General features: G+C 38.0%; 1 protein-coding gene across 2 annotated transcripts in view; it reads left to right on the top strand.

The window, feature by feature from the left end:
- SLC2A13 (solute carrier family 2 member 13) overlaps window positions 1-25,914 on the top strand; it is a 426,384-nt gene that overhangs the window by 387,656 nt on the left and 12,814 nt on the right. The window contains exon 8 of one of the 2 annotated variants that reach the window (XM_067696181.1): window positions 1,716-7,160. The exons of the other annotated variant lie outside the window; for it this stretch is intronic. Within the exon in view, the coding sequence (XP_067552282.1) occupies window positions 1,716-1,893 (178 nt within the window). The 3' untranslated portion in view covers window positions 1,894-7,160. Of the gene's footprint in view, window positions 1-1,715; window positions 7,161-25,914 lie in introns of those variants that run through there. 2 annotated transcript variants of the gene reach the window in all.

Genomic DNA, 25,914 nt, shown 5'->3' with positions numbered 1-25,914 from the left:
CCTCTGCCTTAGCACTAGCCTGGGATATTCCTGGGAGGCATATTCATGTACCTTGCAAAGAGGCTGAACACAGGCTAGCTGGCCTATTTCGGAGTGAAGCACTGGCTCTACAGTTAGACAAAGTTAAAGGGCTCTTATTCATAATAGTATCTTGTAAATTTTTGATGAATTAAAAGTTACTTGGGGAGAACTTCAAGTTGGTGGAAGAGTAAGAAGTGGAGATCACCTTCCTCCCCACAAATACATCAGAAATACATCTACATGTGGAACAACTCCTACAGAACACCTACTGAACGCTGGCAGAAGACCTCAGACCTCCCAAAAGGCAAGAAACTCCCCACATACCTGGGTAGGGCAAAAGAAGAAAGAAAAAACAGAGACCAAAGAATAGGGATGGGACCTGCACCAGTGGGAGGGAGCTGTGAAGGAGGAAAAGTTTCCACACACTAGGAAGCCCCTTCACTGGCGGAGACGGCGGGTGGCGAGGGGGAAGCTTTGGAGCTACGGAGGAGAGCACAGAAACAGGGGTACGGAGGGCAAAGCGGAGAGATTCCCGCACAGAGGATCAGCGCTGACCAGCACTCACCAGCCCGAGAGGCTCGTCTGCTCACCTGCCGGGATGGGCGGGGCTGGGAGCTGAGGTTCCGGCTTTGGAGGTCAGATCCCAGGGAGATGACTGAGGTTGGCTGCGTGAACACAGCCTGAAGGGGGCTAGTGCACCACAGCTAGCTGCAAGGGAATCCGGGAAAAGTCTGGACCTGCCTAAGAGGCAAAAGACCATTGTTTCGGGGTGCACGAGGAGAGGGGATTCAGAGCACCACCTAAACGAGCTGCAGAGACGGGTGTGAGCTGCAGCTATCAGTGTGGACACCAGAGATAGGCATGAAACGCTAAGGCTGCTGCTGCATCCACCAAGAAGCCTGTGTGCAAACACAGTCACTCTCCACACCTCCTTTCCGGGGAGCCTGTGCAGCCTGCCACTGCCAGGGTCCCGTGATCCAGGGACAACTTCCCCGGGAGAACACACAGCGTGCCTCAGGCTGGTGCAACATCACGCCAGCCTCTGCCACTGGAGGCTCGCCCCACATTCCGTACCCCTTCCTCCCCCCGGCCTCAGTGAGCCTAATCAGCTGCCCCTTTAACCCCGTCCTGTCTGAGCAAAGAACAGACGCCCTCAGGTGACCTACACTCAAAGGCTGGACCAAATCCAAAGCTGAACCCCAGGAGCTGTGAGAACAAAGATGAGAAAGGGAAATCTCTCCCAGCAGCCCCAGGAGCAGCAGATTAAATCTCCACAATCAACTTGATGTAACCTACCTCTGTGGAATACCTGAATACACAACAAATCATCCCAAATTGAGGTGGTGGACTTTGGGATAAAGAATATTTTTTTTTTCCTTTTTCTCTCTTTCTGAGTGTGTATGTGTATGCTCCTGTGTGTGATTTTGTCTGTATAACTTTACTTTTACCATTTGTCCTAGGGTTCTGTCTGTCCATTTTTTGGTGGTTTTTTGGGGTTTTTTTTTTTAGTGTAGTTTTTAGCACTTGTTATCATTGGTGGATTTATTTCTTGGTTTGGTTGTTCTCTTCTTCCTTTTTTTCTTTTTTTTAATTACGTTTTAATTTTTTTTTATTTTTAGTAATTATTTTTTATTTTAATAACTGTTTTTTTTTCTTCCTTTCTTTCTTTCTTTTTTTCTCCCTTTTGTTCTGAGCTGTGTGGATGACAGGGTCTTGGTGCTTTGGCTGGGTGTCAGGCCTGTGCCTCTGAGGTGGGAGAGCCAAGTTCAGGACATTGGTCCACCAGAGACCTCCCAGCTCCACGTAATATCAAACGGTGAAAATCTCCCAGAGATCTCCATCTCAACGCCAAGACCCAGCTCCACTCAATGACCAGCAAGATATACAGTGCTGGACACCCTATACCAAACAACTAGCAAGACAGGAATACAATCCCACCTATTAGCAGGCTGCCTAAAATCATAATAAGGTCATAGAGACCCCAAAACACACCACCAGATGCGGACCTGCCCACCAGAAAGACAAGATCCAGCCTCATCCACCAGAACACAGGCACTAGTCCAATCCACCAGGAAGCCTACACAACCCACTGAACCAACCTTACCCACTGGGGGCAGACACGAAAAACAATGGAAACTATGAACATGCAGCCTGCAAAAAGGAGACCCCAAACACAGTAAGTTAAGCAAAATGATAAGACAGAGAAACACACAGCAGATGAAGGAGCAAGGTAAAAACCCACCAGACCTAACAAATGAAGAGGAAATAGGCAGTCTACCTGAAAAAGAATTCAGAGTAATGATAGTAAAGATGATCCAAAATCTTGGAAATAGAATGGAGAATATACAAGAAATGTTTAACAAGGACCTAGAAGAACTAAAGAGCAAGCAAACAATGATGAACAACACAATAAATGAAGTTAAAAATTCTCTAGAAGGAATCAATAGCAGAATAACTGAGGCAGAAGAATGGATAAGTGACCTGGAAAATAAAATAGTAGAAATAACTACTGCATAGCAGAATAAACAAAAAAGAATGAAAAGAATTGAGGACACTCTCAGAGACCTCTGGGACAACATTAAACACAACAACATTCTAATTATAAGGGTCCCAGAAGAAGAAGAGGAAAAAAAAATGGACTGAGAAAATATTTGAAGAGATTATAGTTGAAAACTTCACTAATATGAGAAAGGAAATAGTTAACAAGTCCAGGAAGCACAGAGAGTCCCATACAGGATAAATCCAAGGAGAAACACACCAAGACACCTAATAATCAAACTATGAAAAGTTAAATACAAAGAAAAAATATTAAATGCAGCAAGGGAAAAACAACAAATAACATACAAGGGAATCCCCATAAGATTAACAGCTGATCTTTCAGCAGAAAATCTGCAAGCAAGAAGGGAGTGACAGGACATATTTAAAGTGATGAAAGGGAAAAACCTACAACCAAGATTACTCTACCCAGCAAGGATCTCATTTAGATTCGACAGAGGAATTAAAACCTTTACAGACAAGCAAAAGCTAAGAGAATTCAGCACCACCAAACCACTTTTACAACAAATGCTAAAGGAACTTCTCTAGCCAGGAAACACAAGAGAAGAAAAGACTTAAAATAACAAACCCAAAACAATTAAGAAAATCGTAATAGGAACATACATATTGATAATTACCTTAATTGTAAATGGATTACATGCTCCAACCAAAAGACATAGACTGGCTGAATAGATACAAAAACAAGACTGTTTTTGTCTACAACAGACCCACTTCAGACCTAGGGACACATACAGACTGAAAGTGAGGGGATGGAAAAAGATATTCCATGCAAATGGAAATCAAAAGAAAACTGAAGTAGCAATTCTCATATCAGGTAAAATAGACTTTAAAATAAAGACTATCACAAGAGGCAAAGAAGGACACTACATAATGATCAAGGGATCAATCCAAGAAGAAGATATGACAATTGTAAATATTTCTGCACCCAGCATAGGAGCACCGCAATACATAAGGCAAATGCTAACAGCCATAAAAGGGGAAATCGACAGTACCACAATCATAGTAGAGGACTTTAACACTTCACTTTCACCAATGGACAGATCATCCAAAATTAAAATCAAAAACGAAACAAAAGCTTTAAATGATACATTAAATAAGATGAAATTAATTGATATTTATTGGACATTCCATCCAAAAACAACAGAATACACTTTCTTCTCAACTGTACATGGAGCATTCTCCAGGATAGATCATATCTTGGGTCACAAATCAAGGCTTGGTAAATTTAAGAAAATTGAAATCGTATAAAGTATCTTTTCCAACCACAACGCCATGAGACCAGATATCAATTACAGTAAAAACTCTGTAAAAAATTAAAACACGGGCTTCCCTGGTGGCGCAGTGGTTGGGAGTCCACCTGCTGATGCAGGGGACACGGGTTCGTGCCCCGGTCCAGGAGGATCCCATGTCCCATGGAGCGTCTGGGCCTGTGGGCCATGGCCGCTGAGCCTGCGCGGCTCCGCAACGGGAGAGGCCACAGCAGTGAGGGGCCTGCGTACTGCAAAAAAAAAAAAAAAAAAAAAATACAAACACATGGGGGCTAAACCATATGCTACTAAATAACCAAGAGAACACTGAAGAAATCAATGAGGAAATCAAAAAATACCTAGAAACAAATGACAATGAAAACACGACCACCCAAAACCTATGGGATGCAGCAAAAGCAGGTCTAAGAGGGAAGTTTATAGCAATACAATCATACCTCAAGAAACAAGAAACATCTCAAATAAACAACCTAACCTTACACCTAAAGCAATTAGAGAAAGAAGAACAAAAAAAACACCAAAGTTAGCAGAAGGAAAGAAATCATAAAGATCAGATCACAAATAAATGAAAAAGAAATGAAGGAAACAATAGCAAAGATCAATAAAACTAAAAGCTGGTTCTTTGAGAAGATAAACAAAATTGATAAACCATTAGCCAGACCCATCAAGAAAAAAAGGGAGAAGACTCAAATCAATAGAATTAGAAATGAAAAAGGAGAAGTAACAACTGACACTGCAGAAATACAAAGGATCATGAGAGATTGCTACAAGCAACTATATGCCAATAAATTGGACAACTTTGAAGAAATGGACAAATTCTTAGAAAAGCACAACTTTCTGAGACTGAACCAGGAAGAAATAGAAAATATAAACAGACCAATCACAAGCACTGAACTTGAATCTGTGATTTAAATTCTTCCAACAAACAAAAGCCCAGGACTAGATAACTTCACAGGCGAATTCTATCAAACATTTAGAGAAGAGCTAACACCTATCCTTCTCAAACTCTTCCAAAGTATAGCAGAGGGAGGAACACTCCCAAACTCATTCTACGAGGCCACCATCACCCTGATACCAAAACCAGACAGAGATGTCACCAAAACAGAAAACTACAGGCCAATATCACTGATGAACATAGATGCAAAAATCCTCAATAAAATACTAGCAAACAGAATCCAACAGCACATTAAAAGGATCATACACCATGATCAATTGGGATTTATCCCAGGAATGCAAAGATTCTTCAGTATACACAAATCAATCAGTGTGATACACCATATTAACAAATTGAAGTAGAAAAACCATATGATCATCTCAATAGATGCAGAAAAAGCTTTCGACAAAATTCAGCACTCATTTATGATAAAAACCCTCGAGAAAGGGCATAGAGGGAACTTTCCGCAACATAATAAAGGCCATATATGACAAACCCACAGCCAACATCGTCCTCAATGTTGAAAAACTGAAACCATTTCCACTAACATCAGGAACAAGACAAGGTTACCCACTCTCACCACTGTTATTCAACATTGTTTTGGAAGTTTTAGCCACCTCAATCAGAGAAGAAAAAGAAATAAAAGGAATCCAAATTGGAAAAGAAGAAGTAAAGCTGTCACTGTTTGCAGATGACATGATACTATACATAGAGAATCCTACAGATGCTACCAGAAAACTACTAGAGCTAATCAGTGGATTTGGTAAAGTAGCAGGATACAAAATTAATGCACAGAAATCTCCTGCATTCCTATAGACTAATGATGAAAAATCTGCAAATGAAATTAAGGAAACACTCCCATTTACCATTGCAACAAAAAGAATAAAATACCTAGGAATAAACCTATGTTAGGAGATAAAAGACCTGTATGCAGAAAACTATAAGACACTCATGAAAGAAATTAAAGATGATACAAATAGATGGAGAGATATACCATGTTCTTGATTGGAAGAATCAACATTGTGAAAATGACTCTACTACCCAAGGCAATCTACAGATTCAATGCAATCCCTATCAAACTACCACTGGCATTTTTCACAGAACCAGTACAAAAAGTTTCACAATCTGTATGGAAACACAATATTCCCCAATAGCCAAAGCAATATTGAGAAAGAAAAACAGAGCTGGAGGAATCAGGCTCCGTGACTTCAGACTATACTACAAAGATACAGTAATCAAGACAGTATGGTACTGGCACAAAAATAGAAATATGGATCAATGGAACAGGATGGAAAGCCCAGAAATAAACCCACGCACATATGGTCACCTAATTGTTGATAAAGGAGGCAAGAACATACAATGGAATAAACTCAAAATGGATTAAAAACCTAAATGTAAGGCCAGACACTATAAAAACTCTTAGAGGAAAACATAGGCAGAACACTCTATGACATAAATCACAGCAAGATCCTTTTTGACCCACCTCCTAGGGAAATGGAAATAAAAACAGAAATGAACAAATGGAACCTAATGAAAATGAAAAGCTTTTGCACAGCAAAGGAAACCATAAAGAAGACCAAAAGACAACCCTCAGAATGGGAGAAACTATTTGCAAATGAAGCAACTGACAAAGGATTAATCTCCAAAATTTACAAGCAGCTCATGCAGCTCAATATCAAAGAAGCAAACAACTCAATCCAAAAATGGGCAGAAAACCTAAATAGACATTTCTCCGAAGAAGATATACAGATTGCCAACAAACACATGAAAGAATGCTCAACATCACTAATCATTAGAGAATTGCAAATCAAAACTACAATGAGATATCACCTCATACCAGTCAGAATGGCCATCATCAAAAAATCTACAAACAATAAATGCTAGACAGGGTGTGGAGAAAAGGGAACCCTCTTGCACTGTTGGTGGGAATGTAAATTGATACAGCCACTATGGAGAACAGTATGGAAGTTCCTTAAAAAACTACAAATAGAACTACCATATGACCCAGCAATCCCACTACTGGGCATACACCCTGAGAAAACCATAATTCAAAAAGAGTCATGTACCACAATGTTCATTGCAGCTCTATTTACAATAGCCAGGACATGAAGCAACCTAAGTGTCCATCAACAGATGAAGGGATAAAGAAGATGTGTTACACGGGCTTCCCTGGTGGCACAGTGGTTGGGAGTCCGCCTGCCGATGCAGGGGACGCGGGTTCGTGCCCCGGTCCGGGAGGATCCCGCGTGCCATGGAGCAGCTGGGCCCATGGGCCATGGCCGCTGGGCCTGCACGTCTGGAGCCTGTGCTCCGCAACGGGAGAGGCCACAGCAGTGAGAGGCCCGCGTACCGCAAAAAAAAAAAAAAAAGATGTGGCACATATATACAATGGAGTATTACTCAGCCATAAAAAGAAACGAAATTGAGTTATTTGTAGTGAGGTGGATGGACCTAGAGTCTGTCATACAGAGTAAAGTAAGTCAGAAAGAGAAAAACCAATACCATATGCTAACACATATATATAGAATCAAAAAAAAAATGGTTATGAAGAACCTAGGGGCAAGACGGGAATAAAGACGCAGACCTACTAGAGAATGGACTTGAGGACATGGGGAGGGGGAAGGGAAAGCTGGGACAAACTGAGGGAGTGGCATGGACATATATACACTAACAAATCTAAAATCGATAGCTAGTGGGAAGCATCTGTATAGCCCAGGGAGTTCAGCTCTGTGCTTTGTGACCACCTAGAGGGGTGGGATAGGGAGGGTGGGAGGGAGGGAGACGCAAGAGGGAAGAGATATGGGGATGTATGTATATGTATAGCTGATTCACTTTGTTATAAAGCAGAAACTAACACACCATTGTAATTATACTCCAATTATACTCCAATAAAGATGTTGAAAAAAAAAAGTTACTTGGGAATATAGATTTTAATTTACTATTAAGATTTCTCCTTTTGCCTTTCAATTTCTTATTCAGGTTAATTGATCATTTTATATTCAAAAGCCCCTATATTAGTAATATTTCTATGTAATATAAACCCCAAATTTAGTGGCATCAAACAATAAACATTTATTGCCATATAGTTTCTATGGGCCAGCAGTCCAGAAATAGCCTAGCTGAGAAATTCTAGCTCAGTGTTGCTCATAGACTGCTCTCATCTGAAGTCTTAACTAAAGCTAAAGGATACACTTCCAAAGCGATTCACTTATGTGCCTGGCAAGTTAATGCTGGTTGTTGTTAGTCATGCCTTAGTTTCTTTTCATGTGTAGCTCCCCGTCCAGCTGATTGAGTGTTCCCGTGACATGGCATCTGGCTTTCCCAGAACAAATGATCCAAGAGACAGTCAGGCAGGAGTCACAATATCTTTCATGAACTAGCTTCAGGAATCATACTCTATCATTCCACAATATTAGTTACACAGATAACCGTATTCAGTGGGAACTACACAAGGGCATGAGTACCAGGAAGTGGGATCACTGGGGGACATCTTGCAGGCTGTTTCCCATAACTCCAAATAAAATCATGTGTGAAGTAGATTTTAATCAAAACAATAGCTTTTATATTCATATGGGCAGAATGTATGCTTTTCAGTCTATATCTATGTATGTCTGTGTTTACCATAACTGGCATGTAACATGTATCCATTAACTTTTTTATTTTAGAGCACACTTGTATCTGGGACTATGATTAAATTATCTGATTTATGTTTATCATTCTCACAGCATAAAAGCTGCCAATACAAGACAACAAAAATTAGGCAACTGTCCTCATGTATGTGAAACGGATTGAAATATTTAGCTAAGAGGAGATGGGTTATTGGATTAGTTCCTCATTTTGTGTCAAATCACCACTTACATATTTTTTCCATATTACTATTGTTTATGAAAACAGAAAAACATTTTCTGCTACAGAACCACAACATAAATGAGAAAATATTGAGCTGAAATGGGAAAATAACATTATAATTATAGGTCAGGAGATGCAAGTCAGAAATCCAAAATAAGTTCAGTGTACGCTGAAAATGTTAGCATTTTTTAATGTACTTAAAGATAATTATATTGCAAACATAATACAATTTTTACCATTGTTTCCCAGTTGAAGGGCTTAGGGATGATCACATGCTTACTTTACATCCCTTGAAGAGATGTGTGTTATTTTCTTAGCATCAGAACTTATACAAATAATAAAATGAATAGTTTTCACTGTTCATTAGTTACTATTATTTACCCTAAGCACGTTATCAAATAGCACTTTTTAGGTTGTTTTTTTTTTTTTAAGTTTTAAAAAATGATCAAAAAGCACTCTACTGCACTGTCAAGGATAAAACAAATCATCTTTCTAAATGGAAATTTGTGAATACCTATCGACTTAATTATGTCCTCAACCTATGATTAGCAACCCTACTTCTAGAAATGTGTTATAAGGAAATAATTGGAGAGGAAGTTAAGGACATATATGTTCATGGCAGAATTATTATTGTTAAAAATACTGGAATAATATCCAGTTAGCAAATGACAAAATAAACGATGCTACATTCTAATTATGTTATTTAGTATACAGGTTAAACTGTTGTAACCAAAAGATCTATCTAAATAAGGTTTATTTCAGTCAATTTCAATATTCCAGAGACACTAAACCTTGTGACTGTGCACCAAAACATGATCAGGGACCTAGGTCTCCACGCTCTTTCTCTCTGAGGAATAATACCTTCTACATAGTTTCAGCCAACTCACCATCACCATCACTTTGCGCCAGCCCATGGGAATGGGGAAAAAGAAAGGGAGAGCAAGCAGCTTTCTTTTAAGAAAATGACCTAGAATTCACATACATTATTTCTGCTCACATTCCAATGGCTAAAACTTAGTAACTTGGGGCCTCCCTGGTGGCGCCAGTGGTTGAGAGTCCGCCTGCCGATGCAGGGGACACGGGTTCGTGCCCCGCTCCGGGAAGATCCCACATGCCGCCGAGCGGCTGGGCCCGTGAGCCATGGCTGCTGAGCCTGCGCGTCCGGAGCAACGGGAGAGGCCACAACAGTGAGAGTCCGCGTACCGCAAAAAAAAAAAAAAAAAAACTTAGTAACTTGGTCACACTGAGGTAAAGTTAGGATGTCAAGGGCTATACCCTGCATTTGAGAGGAAATGAAATATGAGTTTCCATGTATAACCTTGAAAACATTAAGTGAAAGAAGACAGGTATAAAAGGCCACATACTATACGATTCCATGAAATGTCCATAATGGGCAAATCTAGAGACAGAAAGTAGAATTATGGTTGTCAGTGGCTTGAAGGAAGAAGGATTGGGGAGACTGCTAACGAGGATGGGGGTTTTTTGGGGGTGATGAAAATGTTCCAAAATTAGATAGTGATGATCGTGGCACAACTCTGTGAATATACTTAAAAATCATTGAAGTATATACTGGAAAATGATTAATTTTATGGCATATGAATTATACTTCGATAAAACTTATAAAAGAAAAAAAAAATGTTCTCTTGCAGAAAGTACAACAAGGAAACTTTCCTTTCTCAGCCCTCAGGTGGATAGAAGGGGAAACGACTCCACCCCAAGAATTTAAAACCAGAAGTCAGTCCTTATGTGTGGCTTCATGCTCCCTGTGTCTGTAAAACCTCTAGCTGAGGACTTAACCTAAAGTGGTCCTGGTTTTACAGCAGCTCCTGCAGGTCTAGCAGAAGCAAATGTAAATCCTATCTGGAAATATCAACCTCAATAAAATCCTCAAATCATTCCCATAGATAAAATTCCAAGGAAAACAAGCAGTTCACAGAGCAAATCACAAAACATCCAAGGGTACTAGGCACCATGAATGGGAATCAAAGAAACACATGACAGCAGTAATTGCCTGCAGAGGTTTCAGGTATTAGATTTGTTTTATATATATATATATATCACATTGAACGTGGTTCTGAAAATACAAGATAAACGAAAAGGAAATTTCTCCTTCAAAGTGCCTCCAGTCCAGTAGACAAGACAGACAAATATATTCACATAATTATAACACTTCTAAGCTCTTAATTAAGGAAATGCAAATTAAAACTATAATGGATTACCATTTCATCTATCAGATTAGCGGATGTTTTAAAAAAAAAAAAATGTTTAGGTTCCATGCAGAGCTATCCCTTGTCTACTGCTGGGGAGAATCTAAACTGGTACAACTCCTTAGGACACAATATGTGTTATCTATGAAGTTGACTTGGTATATACCTATCATCCCACAATTCTACTTCCCTGTATTTAATAGAGAAACCCTTAGACACATGCACCAGGACACAGTTTAAAAATATGTTCATAGCAGCATTATATGCCACTTTTTAAAACTGGAAAAAAAAACAATTGAATGGATAAACTGGTATATTCATACAACTATATACTATAGAGCACTGAAAATCAGCTATAAGCTAAAGGAATCACCATGGACAAATCTCAAAAGCATAATATTAAAGAATGAAGCAAGTCATAAGAGAAAGCATATAATCCCATTATATTAAATCAAAATCAGGCACAACCAAGCAACTTATGTTTTAGGAATGAGTATATAAATAGGATCATAATAGAGAGACAGCATAATTATCACAGAATTAATGATAGTGATTATCTGTGGGTCAAGGGAGAGGATACAATCAGAAAGTGGCCCACAGACAGCTTCTGAAGTGTGATAATGATGTAGTTCTTAACCTGGTTGTTGAGTATATCAGTGATTATCTTTTTAATGTTCTTTAGAGTATACATAAATATCTTATAAGAAGTTCCTTGTATGTATGATAAATTTTAATAAATTAAGACAGGCTATAAAACAACTATATCACGAACCTAATTTTATTTGCACACACACACACACAAAAACTAGATTTTTAAATATGTGTGGGAAAAGAACTCTAAGGAAGCACACCAAAATATTTATTTAATGATGAAAGGATACATGTAGATGAGTAATTCAAATAGAAGTTTGGACATTCAGGTTGCAGGGCAGCTTTGATTGTTGAGCTACTTTCTCATAGAGGTCAGCATTCTGCTAATTGTGCTTATCAAAAACGTAAGCAGCATTATATCACTACAGACCTAACAGGCAAGCTTGAGTATTTTTAGGAACGTTCTAGATGCTTTCTAATTCTTTTGCACATATAGAAAGTTATGATTAGTTCATTTGAATATACATAAGTCTCCTAGAAGTGGAATACTTTTTTTATATACTTCAGCAAGTACGTAATAGAATATTATTTTGATTACTATGTAATTGTTCTTAGGATATATTCTCATACATCAGTCAAATTTCTATGATGAATGAACCCTATCACATATAACAGTAGCACATATTATCTTGGTACCAGTAAACTTGTATTGTACATTTAGTGAGTAACAATACCTCTCCTCTCTTGGTCGATTCATGGCTAGCAAATATCAGTTTATCATCAATAAACTTGGTGAATTCTCCCTTTTATATTTTTAGACAAAGAAGAAATATGAGCTAAGTCTCTCAACTCTTTCCATTCACTTTGCATCATGATTCATCTATTTATTCAGAGGCCACCTTCTCTTGTCTCTTACCCTTGCTATTTATTCATTTTCATCCTAAAATTTATCATAATGGTCTGAAAGACAATGCTTACATTACTGTATAGAAATACCAATAAGTTCATTCATGATTGAATGAAGGGAAAACTTGTTTCAATAAGAACAAAAGAGAAAGCTAAGGAAGTATAACAATTTATTAAAAGATTAACACAAAGCTTGTGACTGGCATAAACAAATAAAATGAGCTGAAGGAAAAAATAATGTCCTAGGAATCCAGATGATGTTACTTCCTTCTCCTTTAGGAAGCACATCATATCCACAAGGGAGTATTGTAATGTATAGAACTTTATAGAAGGAAAAAATATTCTTTTTTGTCTTTGGACCCCAGGCCTGCTGAATACATGCATTTTATTAATAGCAAGAATAATTACTGTTATTTTCATAATAATAATTTCATTACATGCTAAGCATTTTTAAAGAAAGGTAGCAAGCCTCAGGTAGGTTAAATAACTTGCTTAATGTCATTGGTGGAAGCTAGCTAGTGAGTAGTAGAGCTAGAATTCAAACCCTGGTCTGCTCTATTGCAAAGTTTGTTCTGTTAACCTCTGTATAAAACTGGCCACATACCCAAATCCATCTTCATTTCCTCTGTAGCTTTTAACCAGATTGAGTCATTCCTGGTCTATGGATCAGAGGTTTATCTTAACATCTAGGTTGATTACATTATTTTACTACATTACAGGGCCCTAATTTTAACTTTTTTAAAAGAAAACACATTTACAGGAAATTTAATTGTAGCTATGATTTGACTCATAAAAATATTCCTGCTGTTATAGGTACTAAGCCAACCAAGAACAAAGACAAGTGGGACAAAAAGGAGCTCAAAGTAGCCCATTTACTGCAATCTTAAATTTAAGTCACACTCACTTTCCAGGGAGAATAGACTTTTACCTGTTATAGGAGAGAGAGGCCCTTGAGCTATCTCCCACACTCCACACTCCACATAGGGTAGAGATAGTGCAAAAATGATCCACTCACCAGGGTTGAGCCCATATTTAACATTCTTTGTCTGAAGTTTACCCAACTCCTAAATTTTGTGACACTGGGTTTTCTATGTTTAGGGCAGCCAGACTGATCTAACCATCCCTGAGGACCCACCTCTGAATTTTGTGTTCTCTCTGTATATACCAGTATCTGCTGAGAATGTACTTCAGATGCTTTGGGACCTCCTTTCCCTTAAGTGAAGGAACTTTGAGACATATTACTAGCTCCAAGGGTCCTTCTGGGAAAACTTCTCCCAAGGTAAATTCAAGGTTTTCTCAACAGAAGACTACCTTTTACTTTGTAATAAAAGCATAGCAAGCCTTCCTTAAGTTTGAGTATATGCTTTTCACCCTAAAATTTGTCTGTATCTGCTAAGACCTTGGCCTTATTTCTAGGCATAATTCCATGACCATGGTTACCCTAACCCCACAGAGTACAAGTTTATCTAGGATCCAAGATAGAACCCAAACATTGAGTAATTCCCAGTTCACATGTTCATGCAACACCCATAATCTCAGATTGTCCATTGCTTATTCACTTGCCCAGAATAGTCCTCATTACCAGGCATTAGAGATGATCGCCTAAACAACCCTACAAATACAGGCAAATGTGCCTAAGTCCCCTCCTTCAAGATACGTCAGAGTCCTACCCAAGCCCACCCTCCACTTTTGTCCATTGCTACCGTACCCTTTTCTCTCTCTGTAAGGAAAAATACCACAGATTTCCACAAATATTTCTTTTATGGTATGTGTGTGTGTATTGGGAAATATAAAAACTCCCATCTCACTTCACCTGACAATTTCTTTTTGGCTGTGTATCTAATAATTTCAGTTGGCACTTAGCTTGTAGTAAATGATTGTTGAATGATAGAATGATTTAATATTTAATTTCATCTATTCTAATGCTTATTCTCATGCGTAGAACACACAGACATTTATTTGTTGAAATGATAAATTAATCAAATGAGTAATTACTTGGAGTTAAAATTTATGTAGCTTTAAATACTTGCTATAGATTATCAAAATATATGAAAATTCACACAAAGAATAAAAGATACATTACATTGCTAATCTATTCTATCCTTAACATAAAATTGCTTTGGAAATAAAGTAATTCATTTAACAAATATTTAATGAGCCCCAACTGTGAACCTGCCTCTGGGCTGGGGTTGGAGGCACAGGGGTGATTGATGGTAGTGAAGTGGAGGAGGTGCCAGTTAAGGCTGGTGCAGGGGCCTCCCCCAGCGTGAAGCCACAGCTGTTTTTAGGAGGATGAGTGTGATGGTGAGTATGACACAGTTTGCTTTGCTCCAGTGCCAGGAACAGATCAGAAGGAAGGATGTGGATTTCAATGGACCTGTTTAGCTGTATTCACCGAAATGGTAGAAAAACCATCCTTTGCTTAGAACAATTGAGATGCATCTTTTCTGTTTTATAGTTCTGTTTCATTGCTGATAAAAGGTATTTCAGAAGTTTCTATTACAAATCAGGAAGTGAGAAAACAGGCAATTGCAGTTATAATGCTTAATTTGTTAAGCTATTACATTTTCACTTTAGCAGTAATTTGAGATAAAATAATGTGAAACTGTCTTATGGTTTTATTATATTGACTTTCCATCTCATTATTTACAAAATTTTTATGTCAACTAATGGCACTATTTCTTTTAAAGTAATTGCTGAGACATTCCATATGTATTTTCATCATCCTCCAAGAAACTTCTGGGAAAACTTTTTAAATTCCTTATAACTGTATCAGATAAAGTCATTAGGTAGCTTTGTGTTTTAGAATATGTATTATTTAAAGACTGCTATACTGCCACCTTATAGTATTAGAATGACTGTTTTCCTTGTCATACATTTGTAGTGTTGTCCTCAAATGAGTTAGCCAGTTATTGAGATTGTTATATATTTTAGTGTCCAGCTTATATAAGCATTCTTTTTGTTCTAATTATTGTTTTGTGCTTTGAAGAAAAAATGGATGCTGAGTCAAAAGAGAATGTACAAGACACAGAGGCCCAGGTTTGTCATGATGCTGCTTATTTTAATTCCTAATGCTCTTTAGGACGCATTTTATTCTACTCATTTTAGATAGAGATTTAAATGACTGCCTTTACTCCCGACATTAAGGAAGAACACTGACTTAGGGGAGATTTCAAGTAGAGTTTTCATCTCAATTCTTTTTCCATTTAAACTCCACAAAAAGTAAAGTACCCCGAGAGAGAGGTTTTCGTATATACGTTAACTGGTGGCATGATTATGTTGAAGGTGAAGGAAACAGAGAACACTGAATTTCAAATGTTTGTTACCTCTGTTGTGTAATCTTGGGAAGAATCACTGTATTTTAAAAAGGCTTGTAGCATATGCAAAATGGGAAGAATGGTGCTATTGCTTTGGATTATTATGAGAATTAAATGAGTTAATGTATATTAAGGTGTATTGTATAGTGTAATACTTTATACAAATATTAGTCAGTTTCATCAAGTGAAGATTTACAGTTATTCAAGGACATTTCTGTTGGGAGCACAATTTTAATAAAGAAGCCATAGAACTCACACTTCATGGAAGGCAGCTGTAGCATGGATTGAAAAGAATCCAAGAACAAATTACACCATTGTTTGTATCAAGATAGCCTACAGCAATATCAGCTACATTCGTTCCCATGCACCTGCAAATAAAAACAAGTGAGGGATCCTGTGCAAGCATTCTTGCAGTGGAAAGAAAATTAGATCAAAGTCTTGGTATGGTTTGAAATGATACAGATGGATTTTGCAATGCCTATGGTATGGAAGCATGTACTACCACAGGCAATAACTCTTTTAAGTAAGTAGCAATAACCTTCTTAGAATTTAAAAAATTTTAATGACAAATATATCTGTCTTCTCTAATGCTTACAATATAATTGTAAAATAGTATTGTAATTTAATTGCTGAAATTAAATTACAATATAAGAAATTAGTGTCAGATGATCAAAGACCAGCTTAATGGGAACTGATTAAATTATTTTTATTGTTTTATTTAACAAACATTAATTGAGCGTTGCTTATGTGTAAAGTGTTGTACTAAGTACTGGCCTGTGAAGCCCGGGGAAGGAAGAAGGAAGATAGAGGTGCTGTGTCCTCACTGGAGAAAGGTCCCCAAGTAAAACAGGGGCAGTAAAAGAAGTCAGGTAGGAGGGAGAACCCTTCAGTGTGGAAAAACCTCAAGTCTCTGATTGAAACTTGAGAGGGGTGGTATAACTCCCCATTCTGAGATCCTTGTCACAGCACAATCACGAGGACCAATCCTAACCCTTTATATATATATATAATATATAAATTGTATTACTAATTTTACTTGCTTTAGTATTTTTTATTTGAAAATTTGTTTTTAATTATTAAAAGATTATTAAATTGTTATTAAATTATTAAATCAGTAGTAACCAGTAGAATAACTCTATTGAACACATTAAGCCTTTTCTTCATTCATTTATTTGATGAATGTATACATTGTGCCACGTAATGAACATCATTTAAGATATCACAGCAAGTGGCTGTCAGCTTATATACTGATGACTGGAGAAGTGTGCTTTCAGCAAACCCCATTTAGTATCATCCCTCCCATTTCTCACTGTTCTAGAGCCCATAACACACAAATGCACTTTTTCTCTGTGTTTGTTGCTGTTATTTCCATTACACTGTTTCCCTACCTCCACTCCATTGGTTCAGTCTCTTCTTTCCACCCAGTACTTCAGAATTCTTCATGATTGCCTCACGATGGCAAGAAATAAAAGAAAGAGGGAAGGAAAGGAAAGGAAGAGAGCCTGAAGTAGAAAGTAAAAGAAAAAAAAAAATAAGGTTGATTTTCTTGACTGATAAAGAAGCAGATTCTGAATATGATTCCCAAAGGAATTCTAGAAAATGTGAGCAATATAATACAGCATAATTGGAATAAGTGTAGCACCTCTCACAGTGACTACGTGGGGAAATGTGATTTTTTTTTTTTTTTTTTTTTTTTGCGGTACGTGGGCCTCTCACTGTTGTGGCCTCTCCCGTTGCAGAGCACAGGCTCCGGACGCGCAGGCACGAACCCCTGTCCCCTGCATCGGCAGGCGGACTCTCAACCACTGTGCCACCAGGGAAGCCCATGTTGTGATGTTTGAAAAAACCTTGTTGCAGGAATGGATCTGTATGGCCATTGTGATACACTCTGTACACTCTTTTGAGGACCTGTGGAATTTTATAGATTTAGAATCAGGATCAGTACTCTATTATAGAACTTAGCCTTTATCTTGTTAGAACTTCTCATGTTGAGAGGAACAGAGACACACTTGATTTCCTCAGTTAATGGAAGTTTTATGGTAAAATTGCATAGAAAAGTAAGGGGGGTAATGAGAAAGAAAAAAGTCTCAACTTCTACCCAGCCCTGCTTCATGGATATCTAGAATACTAATCATCAGACTGGTAGCTGTCTGCTCTTGGCCTGTCTCTTCTGCACGTCCCCCATGGCTATCAGCTACATGACCCTTCTTATGACCTCTGCCTATTCTCTCTCTGAGTCTTTCCACTTCTGTATTGCTCTATCCTCTTCAGACATTTCGTATTCTGACTTACTGAGAGAGAATATAAATCGTTTCTCAACATTCTCTGGTATAAAGCATCCACCCTATGCCAAGGCTATTGACAGCCTTGGTGTCAAACATAGTTAGAGCTAGGCAGGCAGTTTGTGGGACAGAACATTACCATTTGCACATGGCAGACCCCCAAGATGTGGATAGAGGCAGGCCCTGTGAGACTCCTGAGAAGGGAAGCAGTATAGTGATGACTATGGCATATAAATATGCAAACCAAAGCTTTTGAACCCTTTTGGGTAACAGCGTGATGGAGAAGGTATGTAATTCAAAGGCAAGATTTCCCTTCCTTTCAGTGCCAGTCAAAGCAGAAGAATAGCTAATAACTTTAATGTCTGCCTTTACTATGGGAAAAATTTTAGAGTGAAAAAAATGGAAGAAGAATCCCAGGATTAGTTGTCTATGAGTCACTAAAGGTTTTCCCACCTTGTCAGAGCGACACTGTCACAACTATAAATTCAAAAATGAAAACAATCATCATCTTAATAGATTTACTTTCCCCCCAATTTTCCATGTTTCCATTTACTCTTACCCATATAACCTATATCCTAGATAATACTTTGAGTTTGATATCCCCTATACTGCCAACTTCATGGCATTTTCCATGTTCCCAGGTAATCTTTACAAAGTAGACCACGACCAGGCTGGCTGTAGGTGTGATGATGCAGTAAGAAAAAGAACGAAGTATTTTCTTATTAAGCAATACAGTGGAAAATTTTCCTTACACAGAAATGGGGTTGAACCCTGAATGCTAATATGAGCTCTCTCCAAGGCAGAGTTCAGGGCTCCTCTGACTTGGCAGATTCTTTACTCTACACTGAGCACAGAACTTCAGAGACAAGTCTGGGAGGGGCCAGAAAGGCAACAGGGGACCATGTCCTCTTACTTGGGTCCTTAATTGTGCATCCATTGTACTGTTTGTTTGCCAGTTTGATACCAAAATGAAAGTAACTGAAGTTAAATCTAAGACATTTTGACCAATCTTCAAACCCAGACCATCCTTTGTGGCTTGGCCCAGCTTACTTTATAATTATTATTTTAATGGCTTCTTTATTCTATTCAGTTATGGTACCTTAATTGACTTAACTACCCTCCATTGTAGTATATCTGCAATTTTTCTAATTATTTAACTATGTTATGCTTGTGATAAATAAAAGTACAGTGAAAGTATATCAGCATATAATATTTTTCCATATAGATCATTTTCTAAGGATAAATTTTAGGAACGAAACTTTGGGCCAGGAATATTTGGGTGTGAATATTCTTACATAAAACTGCCAGATTTCATCCCAAGAGGAAGTTATACTAACTTAAATTCTTACCAGAATTAGAGATATACCAATACCACTGTATCTTCATCAGCTTTAAGTATTATCATTATTTTCATTTGCTTGCCCACTCATATTCTGTCCATCTTTTTCACATATTTAGGACGTATAAGCTAGCCAACATACTGGTAAATGGTTTATATACAGTGATTTATATATAAATAAAACTTTATTAATTCTTTATTATTCAATAAAAATGGCTTTTAGTTCCAAACTTCTAGTGCTTTTGAAATTTACCGATGTCCATGTTTAATCATCTCAATAATTCTAAAGGTTTTATTTTTACCAGAAAATAATAGTAATTAACAAAAGATAAGAGGTGATTTTTTTCTCAACTTGCCTTTATGTGACAGTCCTCTGCAGGAAAAACGTAAAACATGAAAACAGGGGAAAAGGTTTGACAATAGAAAATTATCCAAGGCCAAGATGTTCATCATGGTCTGCATACTGCAAGCTCGGGAGCCATCCTTTCCTAAAATTATTCAACTACAGATACGTTAGAGTTTAAATGCTATGTTGCAGTTCAACTTATGCTTGACATAAGTTTATTGTCATAATTGACATAATTATGACATAATTATGTCATAATTATGACATAATCATGTTAGTTTATTATACAGGAATTATACTAGTGAACAGAAATTACACTGTCTGAGTAGTAATGATTCAGGTTTGTAAGAGTAACTTTTTCTGGTCGCTTTGCTGATTTGAAATTTCTCATGGCTAGGGTTATTTCTAAATTTATATCATCCTAGTCCTCTGATTGATTGGTGTTGTGTTTCTTTATTTCTCCTCAGACAAAAGTGAAGCTGTCCTTTCCTGGGGAGATACTCTATCCTTTTTCTAGGTACCTCTCTACCACCAGCATCAGACTATAAATGTGTAATCAGATCATAAATTCCTATGGATAAAGAACTATTAAATTTAACCCTTAGCAGTATCCATTGTGTTTTGAGGTGATAGCTTAATGATCTTGTTCAAAGAAACCACAGTCCTGCATCAGGAACTGGAGATGAAATCATGCTTCACTCACACTTCTACGTAATGAATTGATGAGTAAAGCATGTGCAGTAAACCCAGTAGAAGAATGGTAGATGTGTCACACAAATCGTAGTAAGCTGTCCCTTCCCTTCTCCAAAACCCCAGGTCTTTTATAAACTCTTTTGGGAAGGTGGCAAAGTTCTGTAGGTTTCTCAATGATTAGGATTGGATAGATAAAATTAGAAGTTTTGTGCTATAAATACAAGTTGTATTTTCACCCATCCCCCATACATGAACCTGAAGCACTTAAATAATTTCATCATAGTAAATAAAGGAACAAAACAAAAAGCATATCCTCTCTAGGAAGCAAATAATAAGTTCCTTATGGTTAATTGTGGCAAGAGCAATTGCACCACTTAGTTCCTTTGGTTATTTATTTGGTTCAAAACTCTTTAGAGATCTGATGGAAAAGTAACACCAAAAAATAGGCAGAAATAGCTCTACGTATGAACTGATTTTGGGGTGGGTGTTGAGTAGGCAAGGGAGGATTGTTCTACCTTCAAAGAAGGCTGTTAATTTCTAGATGCATTATTAAGGGAAGCACTGTGGGCTCCATGGCTGGAACAGGGAACTAATCATTTTTTTGGTCTACATATCAGGTGTTAGTCTAGTCTGCTAGTAAAAAGTAGTTCTCTCACTCTGCCAAAATGAGACCTATTTTGCCTGCTTGCATATGATTCTTCTGCTTTGTCCACTGCAGCACTATCTGCACCGCTGCCATTATTGTAATTATTTTCTGGTTTTGCTCTAGGATGTGCTCTAGTATGACTTTTTCTTATCCCAACCCACACACTGATGTCAGAGTATTTTTGTTCTTTCCCCAGAGCATTGTGTTCTTCCACCAGCAGTCACTGAGCCAGGAAGACATTAGGGTATTTTGCAATAGCACTTGGAATATACATTTTTTATTTTTTAGTTGGAATTCCTGGCGTTTATATTTTGAAGGTCATGTATGATGTCACATTCTTAGTCAATAGCTATCTACATATTGCTGGGTATGTAACTCTGCCAGGTCCATGCCTGCAGTGATTTCCTAAAATCAGCATGAGGATGAAGAGGAGTTAGCCTTTTATGCATATAAATATGTGTGTCCAGATGGTTAAAAGCTACATCACAGCAAGCACAGAGTCTACCAGAAAATATCCTGCTTTCCATTGTTCCAGCAAGCAATCATGCAAGGAACTTTGATAATAATCAGTGTAAATAGTAAATAGAATTTTTCAGTGACTTTTAGTGATTTGATTATTTGCAAGCATTTCCCTCCACAGCAGCCTGTCTCTTCCCTTTCTTCCCCCTCCATCCCTTTCTCCCATCATTCCCCTCCCCTCTCCCACTTTCTATCCTATTTTCTCATTTTAAGATGTCCACAACCCAAAAGACTATTTGACTAGTGGGAAGTGAAGGTGGAGGATTATTGATCAGGGGATTTCTAATGCTGTTTAATGCAGCATTAAACAAATGTATGCTTCATTCATCATTCAATGAGCATATTTCTCTATACAGAGTACTATTATGGACTAGAGGTTGAGATTTTTAGAAGGGAGACACAAAAATTACTATTCTTTGGCAAACACCTAGATAACTTGCTTTCTTTGTGCTGAGCAATTAATCTTTGTAACAAGTCTATTATTAGGGACTCTCATTTTACGGATTAGAAAACCAAGGTACAAAGAGGTTAAGTACCTTGCCCAATGTTAAACAGTGGATAAGTGGCAGAACTGAGATTCAAAACCATGCAGCCTGACTCTAGACCCTGTGTCCTTAACCTTTGTGCTATGCTGCCTGGGATGAGAGCTCAGGACAGTAGAAGAGGGAGTATATTCAGAGAGCATAATACAGAGCACTATGTGATAACAATACAGATGAGGAAAATGAAAAGGCTTGAGAGGAGGGAGAGAATATTTCAGACAAGTGAATGGGTGGCATCTGTACTAGCCTTGAGGGCTGAGGTAGATTTTGATAGTGGAGATCAGGAGTGAGAATTTGCTTTCAGTTAGAGGAAATGGCATGAGTAGAAGATGCTGGGTCTGGAAGGTAGGTTCAGAAAATAAGTAGTCTAGTTTAGTTGGAGAAAGAGATTGTATACAACAGTACCAGATAAGGTAGGCTACAGCCAAATTTTGCAGGCCCCGTTTCATAGGCATTTGGAATAAGGAGGATGAGGGCTTTTGAGCAATGAGGTGGCAAGAACAATGCTCTAAAGAGCTCAACTTGATGGGGTAGTAGTTTGAAGAAAGCAATGCTAGAAGCAGGAAAAATAATTCAGAAACTGTATTTGTTTTCTATTGCTGCATAACAATGTTACCACAAACTTAGCAGCTTAAAACAACCAACATTTATGATATCAGTTTCTGTGGGTCAGGAGTCTAGGCACAGCTTAGGTATGTCCTCTGCTTAGGGTCTCACAAGGCTACAATCAAAGTGTTGACTGGGGCTGTGATTTCATCTGAGGCTCAACTAGGAAAGGATTAGCTTTTGTTAGCAGAATTCAGTAACTTTTGTATCAAGGACTCAGTTTCTTGCTAGCTGTCACAAAGGCTACCCTCAGCTCCTAAAGACTTCTCTCAGTTCTCGCCATGAGCATTCCAACACTGGCATTCCGTAACGTGGCAGCTTGCTTTTTGAAAGCCAGCAAGGGAGTGAGAGACTTCAGCTAAATAGCACTGTAATTTTAATCACATGTGTCCTGTCACTTTTGCCACATTCTGTTGGTTTGTAACCAACAAGTCAAAGGTCACCCCCACACTTAAGGGGAGAGGATAATCCAAGAGTGTGAACATCAGGAAACATGGGTCATAGAGTGTCTACTCTAGAGTCTGCCACAGACAGATACAGTTGGTGAAACAAACCCTCAAGAGTCTGAATTAGGGTGGTATGAATGCACATAGAGAGGAAGAGTTAGATTCAAGAAATTACGTCTAGGAAATATAACTATGATTTCTTTTGAAATTCTTTGCATACATTAACTCATATATGCCTCAAAATATCTCTTTGACGTAGGTGCCAGGAAAATCCTTATTTCACAGGTGAGGATACAGGCTTTTAAAAGTTAAGTGCCTAGATCACATACATATGAGCTTCAAATCTGGGTGTCCTAACCTAGATTTGAAAGTAGGATGGCAGTCCCAGAGCTCATAGTCGTGGCCACCCTTCTTTACTTGGACCTAAAAGTGTAGAGAATTTAAAGAGAGATGGATAAGAAGATATTGAAGATAACTCCAAGATTTCAACTCCATTTCAACTAAGAGAAACGTCGTGAGAAGCACTATTAAAGTAACTATTTATTGTGCATACACTACATGCCAGGCAGTGTGCTAAGCACTCAGTACGCATAATCACATTTAATGTTGCCAACAGCCTATGAAAATAGTCCTTTCCCCTATTTTACAGATCAGAAAACAGAACTGTGCCTGTGCCCACTAAACCATCATTTCCATAAGTGCAAAGGGTTATTTTGTTCATAGCTCTATCTCTAATGTCTGACCATAAAAAAGTGTTCATTATATAAATTTTTGAATGAGTGAGCTTATAAGTGGTAGAGTCATGAGTTGAACTCAGAACAGCCTCACTCTGCCTCCTGGAGTAGACAATGCGTTCCATTGTAGCCATAGCAGGAAATCTAGATATGGATATTCAGCAGATATATAAATTCTATTAAATGGAGCTTGAGGAAAAGGTCAAGGCAGGGAGCATCCATGTGGAGATCAAAAGTCCCTAAAATTAGATGAGATGATTAAGGGAGAGGGTATAAGCTCCAAACCAGAACCTTAGAGAACACCTATGTTTAGAGGCTGAGGGGAGGAAGAGGCATTTTAAAAAGCAATGAAGACATATGTATCAGAGAGTTGAGATGGATATATAGATATGAAAGCAAAGGAGAAAGAGAAGGAAGGATTTCAGCAGTATCAACCACCACAGGGTAATCAAAGAGCCTCAGAATTAAGGCAAGATAAGTGCATTTGGGGATTAGGAGGTCATCGATTCTGGGGTGAGCAGATTCGGAAAAAAACGGACTGAATAAGAATCAAGAAAGTGTCTGAGTAGGTGGGGAAATGGGCTTGTGTAGGAAAGAGTGCATAGTAAGGATATAGAGCTCACTAGTATAAACTCTTTGTAATTTCAGATGAGCTAGTAGTAGTAATATGAGAGGGATGAAAGATTTTAATAGGAGTAATTTTTTGTGTTGTAAACAGAAGGGTAGGCTCAAGTAGGAACAAACTAAAGATAGCATAAAGAGAATTGACTACTGATGGAACATGACCCCAGAGGAGACAGAAGGAGAATGAGATGTAGGCCCACTAATAGGAAGGGCAGACCTTAGAAAGGGACATGTTACCATTCTAGGTAGGAGAAGAATCTGAAATAAAATATAGAAAAGTAGAGGTCCAGTAGAGAAAAATTGAGCGTATTCAAATTGAAAGTCCTCAATTGTCTTAAAGATGGAGGCAAGTTCTTCACACCCAGAAAGAGAGGGAAAGAGTTCATAACTAGAGGATAGTAAGAAATATTTTAATTAATTGAGGCAGCAGTTGACAAAAAGTTTATTCAATGTCTACTCTGAAATAAGCAGAAAATTCAGTAGAGAAGACAATAATGGATAAAAATAAGCATAATTAGGAACCCAACTGAGAAGAAATAGCATGAACTTTTAATAGAATTCAGCAGCATGGTTTCATAATTTTGCCCAGCTTCTGAAAAGCTGTTATTAAAGGAAGTTAATGGTCCCGCAGAGGGTTGGGAACTGAAACTGTGAGAATGACAGGCAAGCATGGAGGAATGAAAGATGGATTCTAGAGGTCAGCGAAGACAGTATTGGCATCATGGTCTAAGCAGTGATGTGAATGAATACTGAGAGAAGTGTAGAATCTAAAGATTGTAATTTGGGTGTGGAACAAGCTACCAGAAATGAAGAAATAAAGTGCTTGTAATCAGAAACGGAATGCTCTAAGTTTGAGAAGTAAAACAGTAAAATTTTGAAGTAAAATAGTCCCAAATCAAGCTAATTATAATGCCCTTTCCTCAGTTTCAGAGGTTAAATAAGGAACTATGAAGCCAAGGTATCAGACAGGCCAGAAGTAGACATAAATGAATGTGGCAGAGGATGAGAGGGATGGAGAAGATGACTGACCAGGCATCAAGTCAGATGGGGTGTTATGATGGAGGTCATAAACACAGCAATAAGGACAGGGCTTAGATGTCAAGGTTCAAAAATAGAGGTTGGTAGAGAGAAAACAATAGCGTAAAAAATGACAGTAAAGGATAAGAAACTTTTTCAGGCTGATCGTGTCTTCAGGTGCAATTCAAATTTCAATTAAGGTAAAGAATTGGAAGTTCAACTTGAGAATCAGTCTAGAACAATAGACTTTGCTTCCTAGTAGAACTAGGAAGCAAAGTCAGCAGGGAGTGACTGATAGAGAAGCAAGTACACACAGCAGGAAAGTAAAGGGTTAGTTTGAATAAGAAATAAGCATTGCTCCCTGCCCAGATTCCCCTATCACCCCTTTCCAGGTGACCCTTCTAATCCCTAAAATTACCTGTTAGGCATTATACCCCATTTAACAAATGAAAAAAGTCTGGTTCTGGAATTTGA

This window comes from Pseudorca crassidens, chromosome 11 (genome assembly GCF_039906515.1).
Source record: "Pseudorca crassidens isolate mPseCra1 chromosome 11, mPseCra1.hap1, whole genome shotgun sequence".
Taxonomy (NCBI): domain Eukaryota; kingdom Metazoa; phylum Chordata; class Mammalia; order Artiodactyla; family Delphinidae; genus Pseudorca; species Pseudorca crassidens.
Note: the sequence above shows the minus strand (reverse complement) of the source record. Positions and strands in the feature narration are given on the sequence as shown.